The following is a 17,266-nucleotide window of genomic DNA, read 5'->3' as shown; positions in this document are numbered from 1 at the left end:
CCCCGCGGCCGCGCTAGCTTCGCGCTTCCCTTCCGGCCGCTGACAGAGATCCGGGCTGGGCGGGGTGGGCGAGCGCGCGGAGGGGGTGGACCGAGGGCGGGGAGGCTCGACGGAAGAGGAAAGGGAGGGCGGCAAGCTGGTCGCGGCGGGGTGTGGGGCGTGCGGCGTGTGTGCGCAGGGGGAGGTGGGAGGGCGGGAGGTGAAAAGAGGGAGGAGGCGGAGGAATGAGAGCGCGAGGCGCTTCTCGTCGGCTCCTTCGCCCGGACGGAAAGAGCCGAGCGCAGCCCGAACGCTCTATTAAAATGGCGGCGGCGTCGGCGGTGGCCGCGGCGTCTGGTCGGTGAAGTGACTCTGCTGCTTCTCTCCCCACCCGCCCCCTCCCTCCCTCTCCCCTCCCCCCGTCCTTCCCCCCCTTCCCCGCCGCCGGCGCCTCAGCGCCCCTCCGGCCTGCGCACCTCCCCTCGCCCCCCTCCTCTCCCCCGCCCGCTCCGGGGACCGCCGGCCCCCTCCCCCATTCTCCTGCTCCCCGCCCCGTCCCCACCGCCGCCCGCCCTCGTCGCCTCCCCGCCCCGCCGGCCGGCCGGCCCCCTCCTCCGCCTCTCTCCCCTCCCCCCCGCCGGTTGGGATCAGTCAGTGCGATCCGAAGCGGGGGAGGGGGGGGGCGGCGGCCGAACGATGTGCGAGAACTGCGCAGACCTGGTGGAGGTGTTAAATGAAAGTAAGTAGCCGCGGCGGCGGCCTGTCGGGGTACACAGTTTGGGGTCCCCGCGCCGCTCTCCGGCCTCCCCGAGCTGCCGTGGCCTGCGGGAGGCGACGGCCGAGCCGGGCGGCTTGCGGGCCTAGCGCCCCGGGAAGGTGCGCGGTGGCGCGGCCGCCGCGGCGCCTCGGGCCCAGTCCGGCCCGGTTACCTGGGCGCCCGAGAGGGGGCCGTCGCGGAGCTCCGGCCAGGCCGGGCCTGAGCGGTCTCCGCTCTCGGAAAGTTTCCTCATTACAGGTGTCAATTAACGTAGGCACTAATGAGCCTTCGCCTCCTTCGCCCTGCCGGGAAGGTGAGGGGAGGTGGGGTCCGAGGACGAGGCTCTCCTCTGTAGTCCGAACCCTTCGACCCTCCGGCCGCCCTCTTTGATTTTCAGCGTGCTGCCTAGGCCTCTTACCTGCTAATTTTCATTAAACTCCCTGCTAGGTGGTTGGTGGTTTTCCCGTCTCTTGGGGGTGTGTGGGTTGTATTAAACCTTTCTGACCTTAAATAGCTGAAAATGAGCTGATAGTGATGACTGGAGCCTTTATACCTATTAAAAAATTAGTTAATGATGTTTCTTGTTAGTGTACCATTCGTCGTTTTAATGGTAAATTCTGTTCTCTTAAGGAGAGCACTGTACTACAGGTACCATCCCGGGATAGTCGTGGCCTGTCTCCTGGAATGAAAGGCCTTATTCCGTATGCTTTTATTACAGAGCGTGCACTGCTCTTTTCTAGTTAGATTCCTTTCATTTTGCTCCAGAGCCTTGTAAGACGGTATTTTAGCTTAAAGAAACAAGACGTATTGCAAACTATTTCTGGGCCCAAAGGCCTAGTTGGACGAGGTGAATTACATAAAAGATTAATTTACAAAAAGTTGATTGTTGAGAAAATGCTCACTTACGAACACCTTTTGTGGGTTTTGGATTTGTGTTTTGTGTGTGGTATTTCGAAAGACTTCCAAATTGTCTATTTTCTAATACGATTCTTAAAAACAATTGATTATAAAGTGTGTAGTCTTGTTTGTGTTTGAATTTTACTTTAATGACCAAAGGCAATAATAAAAGTGGAAGGGTTCTAGTTTACTTTCAACTCTGTATTTACTTCCTGACAGGTGGAAGCAGGCTTTTGCACAAATTCAAACTATACAGTATTTGTGTCATTCCAAAGTTTCCTAGAATTTTAAGGTTATTTGTATTTATTTTGAGGTACTTTTATTTTTGGTGTAGGTGGTTTATGAAATGATAAACTTAATTCCTTAGTACTTAATTCAGTGAACTCTATTTTAAATGTCTCAAATGTCAGTTGTGTGATTATGGCTTGGCTTTTCTGAAACTGGAAAATGAATAGCTTTGCTATCTTATATATTAGGAGAAAACTGCTTTTAATAGTTTTGTTGGTGTTTAAAAATTATTTTAAACCTAACTGTGACAATTAATTTTAAACATAGTATCTAAAGAAACTAAAGTTTGATAATCCTTATTACCTTTTGAAAAGAGACATAATGAAGGGTTCTATTGAAGGTTATTTGGGAAACCCCTATAACTTTGTCTAGAGGCACTCAAAAATGCAATCGATTTATGGAGTTAGAAATTTAGCTTTTGTTACCTTTAATTAAATATGGTTAATTGAACCAGGTTCACAAAATCTGGCCATGCACACCCTTTAAGCAACCTGTTTTAATGAACAGATAAGAAGGATTTTCTGTTTGTGTATAAGCCAATGGTCTCGAAAAATACTTTGTTTCTTAATATTTCCTATAAAGCTCAGTTTAAAAATTTGCCCTTTAAACTCTAATCTGACAATGAAGCTTCCTTAAAAAGAAATTACTTCAGTAATTTTATTTGTAGGTTATACCAAGCTATGACTAGTTGCTTCTCCACTGCCCCCGCCCCCAGTTCTTTTACAGTTGTTTTCATTTTCCCTTTGTGTAGTTCCTGTATCTCAAACATAAGATGCTCAAGTTCCCTGAGAGCAGAGGGTATTACTATATCTCATTATGGTAACACTTATCCATGACTGGGTTGGAGCATAATGGCTGGAACTTGATAAAACTTGCTGAATTAAAATAGTTTATAAATCTTTCTTGTCATCTCACAATAATTATATATTAAGTCTGTCCTTTTTTCCCCATAGGTTGTGCAAAGATGAGCATCAATTCGTCCTTGATTAGAAACTCAGAGTTAAAGTCCCAAAATAATGTGCTCAGAATCCATCTTTCAGTATTACTCCCCATAACAATTTAACCAAGAGAAGAAATAAAATTAGTATATCTTTAGGTGGTGTGTTGGATAGAATTAAAATACCAAAAACTTATTTCTTGTCAAATTTACAAACACTGATCAAACCTAAAGAAGTCTTCCTTGACACACCAGTAAGTGTATAATCTAAAAATTTCGTGTTTTAAATGAAAAGGTAGACATGATATGGATAGTATAGCTTTATATCTGATATGCTCAGAGTTTTGATAAGGTTAAGGACTTCCTATGAAACGTTTATTTTAAAATCTGGCAGAATGTAATGTAGTTAAACTAAAAATTGATGACAGAAGATAGTGAATAGCTTCCTTTGTCATCAGTTTTTGATGAGAATATTAATATTAACAGTTAATACCTCTAGTCTTGCTGAGAATCTGAAGCTCTCAGCATAGAAACATATACAGGTATTCAGACACAGTACAGTTTTGCCTGTAGGTTAAGGGCCCATTGAAGCGTGTCCATGGAACCAGGCTAAGGACTCGGTAATAAGGACCTCCTTATACCCTTTTTAGTAGTCTTGACAGGTATCTTAAAACTTGAAATTACATTTGAAAATAGCATTTGGCTTTAATGTTAGAATAACCAGTTTCAACAGTACTAACATATTTGGGTTTTCATATTTTTTTCAATGCTTTGTTTTTAATAAGGAAGATGTTTTAAAATGTGGAATGTATTGAGTGAACTTTGCGCCTATCAGTTTGTGGGGTTGCATTCAGTTTAGGAAATAATTTTAAGTTTATATTCCTTTGCTTGTTCTGTTGACTTTGTATATTTGCTACTTTTATAGCTACCTTTGTGAGCTAGTTTACTAAATCTAAAAGCATTTCTGGATGTTGAGAAGCTGGAGGCCTGAAATTATGCTTTGGGCCATCAGCGTTGCTAGCTCAACTAGTAAATTGAGGTCACTGTTTGCCTTGGTGGGGTAAATTTCTCGAGAGCAGAGTGAAAATGGCTTTAAATGTACATCCATCTTTTAAACCATTTGTATGTTGTGGATTTTACTCTGTGTGTTAGTGAATTAACCCTTTATGAAATGTTTTAAATGGACAATTCATTTGTCGTTCCTAACTATCCTTTGTGATAGGCAGGAGCAAGTATTAGTATCTCTGTCTTTTTTTTTTTTTTTTGGCCTTGCTGTGCAGCTTGCGGGATCTTAGTTCCCCCACCAGGAATTGAACCTGGGCCCACCGCAGTGAAAGCGCAGGGTCCTAACCACTGGGCCACCAGGAAATTCCCTAGTATCTCAATTTTAAATGTGAAAACACTGAACCTCAGAAAGGTTAAGTGGTTTGCTAAAAATCACCTGTCACCTGCTTAGTTAGTAGTCACATCTAAGCTAGAACTCAAGATACTCCATCAGAATTTGCATTTTTATTTTTAAAGTATACTTTATTGAGCCATTTGTGTTGGGAACTTTTTCCATTCTTTGAGGTAGGTACTTTATCACCCTTTTTAGATAAGAGAACCAAGGCTTAGAGTTTACATAAGTTGCTTAGAGTCACATGACTTTATTTGGTGGAGTCAGGATTTGCACAGGTTAATCTCACGTCTTCTAGAAGCCCATGCTCTTTAACCATTATGCTGTGCTGTATAAACTTTATGATGATCTATTCAAATGGAAGACATTATGAGTACACTGAATGGCAAAGTAAAAAATTACTAAATTTTTATGTGTTTTCACAAATTTGGGCATAATTCTGTGGTAATTGAAGAAAGAATTTAAAAGTGGTGGTAGAGACATTGCTTTGGGAAAGATCCCTGGTGTTCACCTTACTTGCTACAAGTAGTAAATTCTTCCTTCTTCTAAAAGAAAAAAAAAATAATAAAAGTGGTGGTAAATGTAGCTGAATGGGAATGTCTTAATATATCTTAATGTTGTTAGCAATGAGCTCTTTAGTAAACTACACGTTTCTGGGGTTTTTAAAAATATAAGTATATAGGCATGAAATAATCATTAGTAACATAACATTTTTTGATAGACATTTAATTCTGAAATTTGAACTGATTCTTAAAATTGGAAATTTGATTTTACTACAATACAAAGTACCAAATTACCAAAATTTTTAATTTGGTAAATTAATCTTGCTAAGAATATATACTCTTAAAACAGTTACTATTTGAAGTACTATTTCTCAAAGATCATAATACAATTTCAACTCATATATTTGTAAAGTAACTTATAAACCATAAAGCACTACAGTGTGTAGTAGATTTTTAATAGCAGACTGTTTGCATTGTCAGTGATAGCTATTGATAGCTAGGTTTAGCACTATATTCATGAAACGTGTTAATGTTTCTTATATGTTTAATAATGGGGCTTCCCTGGTGACGCAGTGGTTAAGAGTCCGCCTGCTAATGCAGGGGACACAGGTTTGAGCCCTGGTCTGGGAATATCCCACATGCTGCGGAGCAACTAAGCCCATGTGCCACAACTACTGAGCCTGCTCTCTAGAGCCCGCGAGCCACAATTATTGAAGCCTGTGCACCTAGAGCCTGTGCTCTGCAACAAGAGAAGCCACCGCAATGAGAAGCCCACGCACTGCAACTAAATAAAGCCTGCGCGCAGCAACGAAGACCCAAGGCAGCCAAACATAAATACATAAATAAATAAATTAATTAATTTTTAAAAAAGTACTTAAGTTACAGACCATCCCCTCGCCCCCCCTTTTTTTTAATAGACAACAGCCTCCCTTTCTGGATGCTGAATTCCTTAAAGTCAGGGGTCATATTTTGTTTCTTCTTTTCCCAGTACTAATATAGTGCCTTGTAGAGAGTAGGTGCCTAGTGAATAGTTAATGAAGAGTTTTTGTGGAAGAATATGAGTGCCTAGGCTCAGTGTTCTTGGGCCTATTGTCAGTAGTGATTTAGATATGAGAGTTTGTGGATGAATTATGCTGAAGGTGCAGATTATATTACATATATTGCTTATTCATAAATCAGTAGGTATGTACTTATAAAAAGTATCCACCCTAACCAACTGTGTTCCAATTTTTTAAAAAAATAAATTTATTTATTTATTTATGGCTGTGTTGGGTCTTCGTTGCTGCACGTGGGCTTTCTCTAGTTGCGGCGAGCAGGGGGTGGCTCTTTGTTGTGCTGTGCAGGCTTCTCATTGCGGTGGCTTCTCTTGTTGCGGAGCACGGGCTCTAGGCACCCGGGCTTCAGTAGTTGTGACATGTGGGCTCATTAGTTGCGGCTCACAGGCTCTAGAGCGCAGGCTTAAGTAGTTGTGGCGCATTGGCTTAGTTGCTCTGTGGCATGTGGGATCTTCCTGGATCAGGGCTCGAACCCGTTTCCCCTGCATTGGCAGGTGGATTCTTAAACACTGCACCACCAGGGAAGTCCAATATGTTCTCAATTAATAGATAATGCAAAAAGGCAAAAATTTTTCTATATAGGTGGTGAGATTTGAGTCTGTGGGATGAAATTTCACTAAATTACATTTTATTTATTTATTTATTTATGGCTGTATTAGGTCTTCATTGTGTTGTGCGGGCTTCTCATTGCGGTGGCTTCTCTTGTTGTGGAGCACAGGCTCTAGGCCTGCGGGCTTCAGTAGTTGTGGCACGTGGGCTCAGTAGTTGTGTCTTGTGGGCTCTAGAGCACAGGCTCAGTAGTTGTGGTGCACGGGCTTAGTTGCTCCATGGCATGTGGGATCTTCCCAGACCAGGGCTTGAACCCGTGTCGCCTGCATTGGTGGGTGGGTTCTTAAGCACTGTGCCACCAGGGAAGCCCACTAAATTACTTTTATTTAAGATTTTATATACCAGGAAAATAATTGGACTTTTAACCTTTTAATGTTATTAATACCTGTTAATGTTATTTTTCTCTTAAATTCCATAGAAATTAAAAAGTCTCCAAATGTAGGTTACTCAGTTAATTGAGAACTGATGTAGGATACACATTGTCTTCTCTTGCACCTTTTTAAAAAAATTTTATTTATTTTATTTATTTATTTATTTATTTTTGGCTGCGTTGGGTCTTCGTTGCTGTGCATGGACTTTCTCTAGTTGCAGTGAGCAGGGGCTCCTCTTTGTTGAGGTGTGCTGGCTTCTCATTGTGGTGGCTTCTGTTGTGGAGCATGGGCTCTAGGCACGCCGGCTGCAGTAGTTGTGGCATGTGGGCTTAGTAGTTATGGCTCACGGGCTCTAGAGTGCAGGTTCAGTAGTTGTGGCACACGGGCTTAGTTGCTCCATGGCATGTGGGATCTTCCTGGATCAGGGCTCAAACCCATGTCCCCTGCATTGGCAGGTGGATTCTTAACCACTTCGCCACCAGGGAAGCCCATTCTCTTGCACTTTTTTTTTTTTTTTTTTTTACTACGGAAGAGACAGGTTTCTCTTCCTGCCCTGGCTATAACCTCTTCTAGGGACCTTCTAGTTTACATCCCCTGAAAGGCCTTTCTCCCTAACCATCGCTGATTGGATTCCAAATAGACTTCTGACCTGGTGGATTGGTGGGACTCTTGTCCATCAATCAGATTTTTTCCTGTCAGAATGTTTGAACTAAAGAGCCAGGTAAGGCTTCCCTGGTGGCACAGTGGTTAAGAATCCGCCTGCCAATGCAGGGTACACGGGTTCGAGCCCTGGTCTGGGAAGATCCCAGATGCTGTGGGGCAACTAAGCCCGTGCGCCGCAACTACTGAGCCTGTGCTCTAGAGCCCGCGTGCCGCAACTACTGAAGCCCGCGCGCCTAGAGCCCTTGCTCCTCAACAAGAGAAGCCACCGCAGTGAGAACCCTGCACACCTCAAGGAAGAGTAGCCCCCGCTGGGCGCAACTAGAGAAAGCCCTCGCACAGCAACGAAGACCCAACACAGCCAAAACTAAATAAATAAAATAAATAAATTAAAAAAAAAACTCCCCACAGACAAAAGCAGATGATTACAGGAACAAGGTAAAAAGAATGTAGACAGATTATGATGATAAAAAGTAAATAAATAAATAAAAATAAAGAGCCAGGTAACTATGAGTAGCTGAACTAGAGTGAGTGCTTTGGCAAGCTGATGTGAAGGAGCAGAAACACGGAGCAAGTGGAGGAGACTATTTGCAGAAGAGAATTGGGGCAAATTTTTGGAAATAGTTGATATTGAAGCTCTATAAAGAGACAGAAGTTAATACCCTCTTGGCTTTCTTTTCTATTTATTTGGCTGCACTAGGTCTTAGTTGTGGCAGGCTCCTTAGTTGTGGCTCCAGGGCTCCTTTAGTTGTGGCATGCATATGGGATCTAGTTCCCTGACCAGGGATCACACCCGGACCCTCTACATTGGGAGTGTGGAGTCTTATCCACTGTGCCACCAGGGAAGTTCCCCTGGTGGCTTTCTTCGCGGGCCTCTCACTTTTGTGGCCTCTCCCGTTTCGGAGCACAGGCTCTGGACACGCAGGCTCAGCAGCCATGGCTCACGGGCCTAGCCGCTCCGCGGCATGTGGGATCCTCCCTGACCAGGGCACGAACCCATGTCCCCTGCATCGCCAGGCAGACTCTCAACCACTGCGCCACCAGGGAAGCCCAGCCCCCTGGTGGTTTTCTGATACTGAAGCTAGTGCTCCTATTTAGCTGTCTCCCCTGTACATACCATTTGAGTTAATGTGCAACCAGAAGAGTTTTGATTCAAGTATTGCCCCATGATGAGCTCTCCTGTATTAGAAATTAGGTGTAATCTTTAGCTGTGAGTGCTTCATTATAATCTGGCTTACTTTCTTGGAGCATGTTGGGCAGGTGTCATCTGTGGTGTTTGGTGGCAGGAAAAAGCTTAAGAACCTCTATTGTTGCTTACTCATCTCTCTACCAGTGTGTTTAGTCTTTTTGAAGAGAATAAAAGTAGCTTTGTTGTTTTTCATTCTAAAAAGGATACCTGCTTTTTTAGAAAAAAATCAAATAGTGCAGAAAATAATAAAGAAAATTAGGATAACCGAAACTCTGTTTACCAAAGAAATCGTTCATGTTTTGGTAAACATCTCTTAAGTCATTCTTTTCTCTCTTTCCTCAGATACACTGTTTGGTGTAAATAAACTGATTACATGTTACTCTATATTATTATTATTATTTTTAAAAATAAATAAATTTATTTATTTATTTATTTTTGGCTGAGTTGGGTCTTTGCTGCTGCCCGCGGGTTTTCTCTAGTTGTGGCGAGCAGGGGCCACTCTTCGTTGCAGTGCGCGGGCTTCTCATTGTGGCGGCTTCTCTTGTTGTGGAGCACGGGCTCTAGGTGTGCAGGCTTCAGTAGTTGTGGCTCGCTCTGGAGTGCACCCTTAGTAGTTGGGGTGCATGGGCTTATTAGTTGCTCCATGTCATGTGGGATCTTCCCGGACCAGGGCTCGAACCTGTGTCCCCTGCATTGGCAGGCGGATTCTTAACCACTGCACCACCAGGGAAGTCCTTATATTATTTTTATTAATAAGATGTAGCTACCTTTCCATGTTAATATGAACTTACATTATCTTTTTTTTTTTTTTTTTTTTTTGCGGTACACGGGCCTCTCACTGTAGTGGCCTCTCCCGTTGCGGAGCACAGGCTCTGGACGAGCAGGCTCAGTGGCCATGGCTCACGGGCCCAGCTGCTCCGCAGCATGTGGGATTTTCCAGGACCGGGGCACGAACCCGTGTCCCCTGCATCGGCAGGCGGACTCTCAATCACTGCGCCACCAGGGAAGCCCTACATTATCATTTTTAATGGCTTTAGTGTAGTATTCCATTACTTGGTCATACTGTAACTTAATCAGTCCTCTAATGATGGGCATTTGGGTTGTTATATGACTTTGTAATTGTCTGATTATCACCTTGAATATAGCCTCTGAAATCACATTGCTGAGTAGTTCATGCAGCATATCTGGAAGGAAATCTGGCAATATGATAAAACTTTTTAAAAATTATCCTTCCAACATTAGAGCATGAGTGTAAAGCCTTCATAATCTTAAAGTGTTTATTTTGACTCTCATGAGGTCTGTGGGGCTGTTTTAGCAATGTATTGGTTCTAAACCACCATAAGACAAATTTGGAAAGGACTTTTTATTCTGGGTAACTTTGCTGCCAGACTCATGAACTTTATTCTGATTATTGAGAAAGGCTCAGTAACTAGTGATGAATGTAGAAGTATAAGAGCAGTAGTAAGAGCACTAACTCAGAATAAATTGAGACATGAAAATGCTTAAGACAATAGAGCTTTTTTTTTTTTGGAAGATGTTGGGGGTAGGAGTTTATTAATTAATTTATTTTTGCTGTGTTGGGTCTTCGTTTCTGTGCGAGGGCTTTCTCTAGCTGTGGCAAGCGGGGGCCACTCTTCATCGCAGTGCGCGGGCCTCTCACTATGGGGACCTCTCTTGTTGCGGAGCACAGGCTCCAGACGTGCAGGCTCAGTAGTTGTGGCTCATGGGCCTAGTTGCTCTGCGGCATGTGGGATCCTCCCAGCCCAGGGCTCGAACCTGTGTCCCCTGCATTAGTAGGCAGATTCTCAACCACTGCGCCACCAGGGAAGCCCCAGACAATAGAGCTTTTGAAGTTGTGTTCAAAGTAAGATAAATAAGGGGATAGTGGACCCGCTGCTTGGGTGGGTATATTAGAGGGTGGTGATCAGCAGAATGTTGTTTTACTATAATAATTTTTCCGTTTTCCCTTCTAAGAGGAATCCGCAAACCCTCAGGATAAATCATACATTAAGAGAGACTCTAACCTGTAGATTGGTAAGGAATAATGAGAGCTTTATTAGTAGTGTTAAGAGTTAAAAATCTTCAGGAATGGCAGATTCTTTTCAGCGAAGGGGATAGAGCTTTGTTTGTGTGTGATTATGAACCTTTAGCTTATTAAATCTCTAGAAAAGCAGAAATTGGCAGGTATTATTTTGGAAGCTATAAGAGAAACTTGCCACTATTAAATAATCAAGCACTTACTAAAGAGTGAAAGGATAGTAAAAAATTGATGTGGGGGGCTTCCCTGGTGGCGCAGTGGTTGAGAATCCGCCTGCTAATGCAGGGGACACGGGTTCGAGCCCTGGTTTGGGAGGATCCCACATGCTGCAGAGCGACTAGGCCCGTGAGCCACAACTACTGAGCCTGCGCCTCTGGAGCCTGTGCTCCGCAACAAGAGAGGCCGCAATAGTGAGTGGCCTGCGCACCGCGATGAAGAGTGGCCCCCGCTTGCCACAACTAGAGAAAGCCCTCGCACAGAAACGAAGACCCAACACAGCAAAAATAAATTAATTAATAAACTCCTACCCCCAACATCTTAAAAAAAAGTGCACATATAGGTCCATTACCTCACATGACTTTAAAAAAAAAAATTGATGTGGCAGTAGTAACTTATGTTAAACCAATCTCATTTTATTTTGATATAGAAGTAAATATGGTAAAACATGGAACTATCACTATAGATATGACATATTTTGATTACATGAAGGCACTTGATAGAATCTGAAGCTATCCTTGTGAAAGAAATGAGGTGTTTTTTTGGTCAACTTTGAGGGCCATCACTGATGGCAAGCCACAGAATCTTGTCCTTAATTCTTTCTTCTTCAAGATTTATAGTAATGAGCCTCAGTTTTTAAACTATTCCTTGGAGTGGCATTGTCCCTATTTCAGGGGAGTGAGGGTGACTTTGGAATCTGTTTCAGGATGAAAAGCTCATTTTGATCTGTTTTGTAAATTGGGGTTCCATGTAAGATTTTTTTTGGGGGGAGCAAAGGGTGTAGCTGCTTTATAAACAAGCTTGAAAACCGTTAACAATGTTGGTGCTGAAAAAGCCAGCACAATATGAAACTGTTTTCAAGTATTATAGGTAGTAGTGCAGTGCTTATGCAGTTGGAGTACTGTGTTGAATTATATACAACACATTGACAATCAGCTTCTGAAGCTATTTGAATACTGTGCAGTTCCACATATCTTCATGGCACTTCATAAAAATCATGAGAAATAGAATGATTTGGCCAAGGTTACACAGCTAGTTAAGTAGCAGAGCTTGGACTAGAATTTAGTTCTTATTCCTACTCAGTATACTTTTCTCTAACCATGCTGTTTTGTTTTTGTTTTTTTAAAGAGGAATTTGACTTTGGGAGTTGGGAAACTCATGAAAAACAAAGGGACTATAGAGAGATTAATTCTGGCTAAAGTGGATTAGGCAAGGTTTCAAGGAAAGTGGAAGATGAACTGGGCCTTTAACTGGTTGGAATAGTTACTGGGAATGAGGGGAGTGGACTAGCTTACCACAATTTGTGCGACTCTCCATGACATAGGTAGGCACTGCTAACCTCATCCCCTTGCTTGCTTTGTTTTCTTTCAGTGATGTTCTTTACTGCCATTGAGCCTTTATTTTTCCCTGGAACTTAATCACCTTTCTATGCTTTTAGTTTTTCAGAGAGGCCTTTATTGAACATCCAGTCTAAAGTAGTTCAAGTTCTTATCCTTCATAGCACTTACAACAGTTTAAACTATTTTTATTATTTATTTAATTTATTTATTTGGTTGTGCTGGCTCCTTAGTTGTGGCATGCGAACTCAGTTGTGGCATGCATGTGGGATCTAGTTCCCTGACCAGGGTTCGAACCCGGGCCCCCTACATTGGAAGTGTGGAGTCTTAACCACTGCGCCACCAGGGAAGTCCCCACTTACCAGAGTTTAGAATTATGTATTTATTTTTATTTACTTGTTTAATGTCTTTTTAGTTTTTATTTTTATTTTTTTTGGCTGCACCGCGTGGCTTGCGGGATCTTAGCTCCCTGATCAGGGAGTGAATCCTCGCCCTCAGCAGTGAACATGCAGAGTCCTAACCGCTGGACCACCAGGGAATTCCCTTTAATGTCTTTTTATTATACAGGGTTACAAGGTCTGTGATTGTGACTAGCTTACATTAACTGAGTTTTGCAGTGCCTACACATACTAGGATCAATATGTATCTGCTAAAATATCTGAAAAATCTTAAGATCACTGGAGGTGGTTAATGGAAGATGAGGGTAGGCTGGATGTGGTAGTTTTTCCTGTTTTCTCAAATTTTGGGGACATTTCAAGTACTGTCAATCCTTGCTTTTGTGATATCTTGCTCAGCACCCTCCTTCATAAAAAGATGCTTCATTGATTAAAAAAAAAACAAACCCTCATTTTGTTAAGTTGTGTTTTGTTTTTGTTTTTTTCTCTGAATGTCCCTTGAGATTAACCCTTACGGATTAAAAATCTAAGATTGGGAATTAGTTTTTGAACCCAAGTTAGGACTCTGTTGCAAGAACCAGAAAGAACACCCCATTTGGCAGAAAGAAAAAGGAGTTTTTAATTTTATTTTTAATTAAAAAAAATTTTATTTGTTCATTTTTGGCTGCGTTGGGTCTTAGTTGCTGTGCGTGGGCTTTCTCTAGTTGTGGCGAGGGGGGGCTACTCTTCATTGCGGTGCACGGGCTTCTCATTGCGGTGGCTTCTCTTGTGGAGCACAGGCTCTAGGCGTGCGGGCTTCAGTACTTGTGACGCACGGCCTCAGTAGTTGTGGCTCGCAGGCTCTAGAGCGCAGGCTCAGTAGTTGTGACGCACGGGCTTAGTTGCTCCGCGGCATGTGGGATCTTCCCGGACCAGGGCTTGAACCCGTGTCCCCTGCATTGGCAGGCGGATTAACCACCACGCCACCAGGGAAGTCCCGAAAAAGGAGTTTTTTAAAAGCCGTAACTGAGCAGTGCAGGTGTGTGCTATGTTCTGGTGTGGTCTACTCTTTTTTTGTTTGTTTGATTTTGTCTTTTAATTGAAGTATAGTTGATTTACAGTGTTGTGTTAATTTCTCCTGTACAGTGAAGTGATTCAGTTATACATGTATATACATTCTTTTTTATATTCTTTTCCCATTATGGTTTGTCACAGGATATTAAATATAGTTCCTTGTGCTATACAGTAGGACCTTGCTGTTTATCCATTCTATATATAATAGTTTGCATCTACTAACCCCGAACTCCTGGTCCATCCCTCCCCCCCCCCCACCTTGGTAACCACAAGTATGTTCTCTATGACTATGAGTCTGTTTCTGTTCTGTAGGTAGGTTTATTTGTGTCATATTTTAGATTCCACATATAAGCGATATCATATGGTATTTGTCTTTTTCTTTCTGACTTGCTTGGCTAAGTATGATGAGCCCTGGGTCCATCCATGTTGCTGCAAATGGCATTATTTCATTCTTTTTTATGGCTGAGGTGTATTCTATTGTATATGCATACCACATCTTCTTTATCTATTCGTCTGTTGATGGACATTTACATTGTCCCATATCTTGGCTATTGTGAATAGTGCTGCTGTGAACATAAGGGTGCGTGTATCTTTTTGAATTAGTTTTGTCCGGATATATGCCCAGGAGTGGGATTGCTGGATCATATGGTAGTTCTAGTTTTAGTTTTTTTTTTTTTTTTTTTTTTTTTTTTTGCGGTATGCGGGCCTCTCACTGTTGTGGCCTCCCCCGCTGCGGAGCACGGGCTCCGGACGCGCAGGCTCAGCGGCCATGGCTCACGGGCCCAGCCGCTCCGCGGCATATGGGATCCTCCCAGACCGGGGCACGAACCCGTATCCCCTGCATCGGCAGGCGGACTCTCAACCACTTGCGCCACCAGGGAGGCCCTAGTTTTAGTTTTTTTAAAAAATAAATTTATTTACTTTATTTATTTTTGGCTGCATTGGGTCTTCGTTGCTGCGCACGGGCTTTTTCTAGTTGTGGCGAGCAGGGACTGCTCTTCGTTGTGGTGTGTGGGCTTCTCGTTGCGGTGGCTTCTCTTGTTGCGGAGCACGGGCTCTAGGCATGTGGGCTTCAGTAGTTGTGGCACGTGGGCTCAGTAGTTGTGGCTCGTGGGCTCTAGAGCACAGGCTCAGTAGTTGTGGTGCACGGGCTTAGTTGCTTTGCGGCATGTGGGATCTTCTGGACGAAGGCGCGAACCCGTGGCCCCTGCATTGGCAGGCGGATTCTTAACCACTGTGCCACCAGGGAAGCCCCTATTTTTAGTTTTTTGAGGAACTTCCATACTGTTTTCCATAGTGGCTGAACCAATTTACATTCCCACCCACAGTGTAGGAGGGTTCCTTTTCTCTTAGTGTGGTCTACTCTTAATCTGCAGATTCATAACATTATCAAGACTTCATTTCTCTGTGGCTTGCTCTGCTGTGCTTCCTTGGTTTTGACCTTAGTTTGGCCCTTTTCAGAGTAGCAGAAATGGCTACTGCACACCATCTTTATACCACACTGTTTGCAAATCACATGCTTATGCTACGCAGAGCAAAAAAGAGAGAATCTCTTCTGAAACCTACTGTACAAGAACAAGGAAGCTGCTTTTTCCAAAACCTGGCTAGCAGATGGTGCTTCATAGATCATTGGCCCATGTTTTTATCATGGGCCTTATTCCTGAAGTAGAGTTCAAAGAGGATGGATTTTGGTTGGCTTAAACTGATGACCTGTTCCTGAAGCTGATCCCACCAAACCTCATAGCTAAAAAATGGTAAGTGTTACCCCAAAAGAAATTTAGCATGTTGTGATTATGAAGAAGGTGAAGTTGTTTTTGGACAGCAAGCACACAGATACCTAGTACACTGTGCTATACTGAAAACCTTTTTTTTTTTTTTTTTTTGGCAGTTTTGTAACTTTTTTTGACAGTCAACGGTTAGTTCTCATCCACATCAACTGTAAGTTTTTGAAAGTGGTGACAGGTATCTAGATAACCAACGTATAGAGTTTGTCTATTTATTTATTTATTTTATAAGTGTATTTAAAAAATATTTATTTATTTAGGCTGCACTGGGTCTTAGTTGCGGCATGCGGGAGCTTAATTGTGGCATGCAGACTTCTTGGTTGTGGCATGCATGCGTGATCTAGTTCCCTGACCAAGGATCGAACCTGGGCCCCCTGCATTGGGAGCATGGAGTCTTACCAGGGAAGTCCATAGAGTTTGTTTATTGAATCTTCATCCTCATTGTGTTTTCTGGATAACCACACATGAATACAGTATGGGACATTCCTAATTCTTTGGCTCATACTGTTTTGTTGAGCATGGTGTTAGAGTGCACATCTGGAGATCCTGTTTTCTTAATGGCAGATTTCTGGATCTCTTTCAGTGCTTGAGGGGCACGCTTCTTGAAGCTGACTCTGGATGCACTTGTGAATGTTGGTGGTATATTCTCTGGTTGCTAACCAGAATGGTTGAGTGGCCTTCTTCTCTTCACCCTTCTTTGCAGGAGTCATTCTGCTGGGTCCAGTTTGGAAAATTGTAAACCATTTCTTTTTGTTTGTTTGCTTGCTTGTTTAAATTTCATTTATTTATTTATTTATTTTTGACTCTGTTGGGTCTTTGTTGCTGCTCGTGGGCTTTCTCTAGTTGTGGCGAGCAGGGGCCACTCTTTGTTGCGGTGCACAGGCTTCTCATTGCGGTGGCTTCCTTGTTGCGGAGCGTGGGCTTTTAGGTGCGCGGGCTTCCATAGTTGTGGCATGAGGGCTCAGTAGTTGTGGCTTGCAGGCTCTAGAGCTCAGGTTCAGTAGTTGTGGCATACGGGCTTAGCTGCTCCACGTCATGTGAGATCTTCCTGGACCTGGGCTCGAACCCATGTCCCCTGCATTGGCAGGCGGATTCTTAACCATTGCGCCACCACAGAAGTCCCAAAAACCATTTCTTTTTTTAACATCTTTATTAGAGTATAATTGCTTTACAATGGTGTGTTAGTGTCTGCTTTATAACAAAGTGAAATCAGTTATACATATACACATGTTCCCATATCTCTTCCCTCTTGCATCTCTCTCCCTCCCACCCTCTTTATCCCACCCCTCTAGGTGGTCACAAAGCACCGAGCTGATCTCCCTGTGCTATGCGGCTGCTTCCCACTAGCTATTTTACATTTGGTAGTGTATATATGTCCATGCCACTCTCTCACTTTGTCCCATCTTACCCTTCCCCTCCCCTCCCCGTATCCTCAAGTCCATTCTCTAGTAGGTCTGCATCTTTTTCCAAAAACCATTTCTTAACATTCTATTTACTGACTTGATTATTTTTTGTGTGTCTGACCTTAACTCTTTATGTTTGAATACTTTTTTTCAATATATAACAAATATATTGAATACTTTATACACGTAAAGCATTTGCTGTATGCTGTGGTAGATGCGGAGATACATTTAGATGTATATCTATCCTTAAGGAAGGTTAGAGTACAACACAGATGAGGCAGTAGGATAATAATTGAGTCATCTTTGATCTGACAGACCTGAGTTCAAGTCTTGTTCCTGTCATTTATTAGATTTCTGGCTTTGGTTATGTTCCTTAATCTCTTAGTGCCTTCTTACTTA

At 43.0% G+C, this 17,266-nt stretch overlaps 1 protein-coding gene across 3 annotated transcripts in view; it reads left to right on the top strand.

Annotated features, from left to right (window-relative positions):
• The first annotated feature begins 217 nt into the window (after nucleotides 1-217).
• The window catches only part of USP34 (ubiquitin specific peptidase 34), a 243,180-nt gene continuing 226,131 nt past the window's right edge, over nucleotides 218-17,266 (top strand). For all 3 annotated transcript variants that reach the window (XM_060117859.1, XM_060117860.1, XM_060117858.1), the window contains exon 1: nucleotides 218-718. In XM_060117859.1, the coding sequence (XP_059973842.1) occupies nucleotides 676-718 (43 nt within the window). In that variant the 5' untranslated portion in view covers nucleotides 218-675. The remainder of the gene's footprint in view (nucleotides 719-17,266) is intronic.

This window comes from Mesoplodon densirostris, chromosome 14 (assembly GCF_025265405.1).
Source record: "Mesoplodon densirostris isolate mMesDen1 chromosome 14, mMesDen1 primary haplotype, whole genome shotgun sequence".
In the NCBI taxonomy this organism is placed as follows: Eukaryota; Metazoa; Chordata; class Mammalia; order Artiodactyla; family Ziphiidae; genus Mesoplodon; species Mesoplodon densirostris.
Note: the sequence above shows the minus strand (reverse complement) of the source record. Positions and strands in the feature narration are given on the sequence as shown.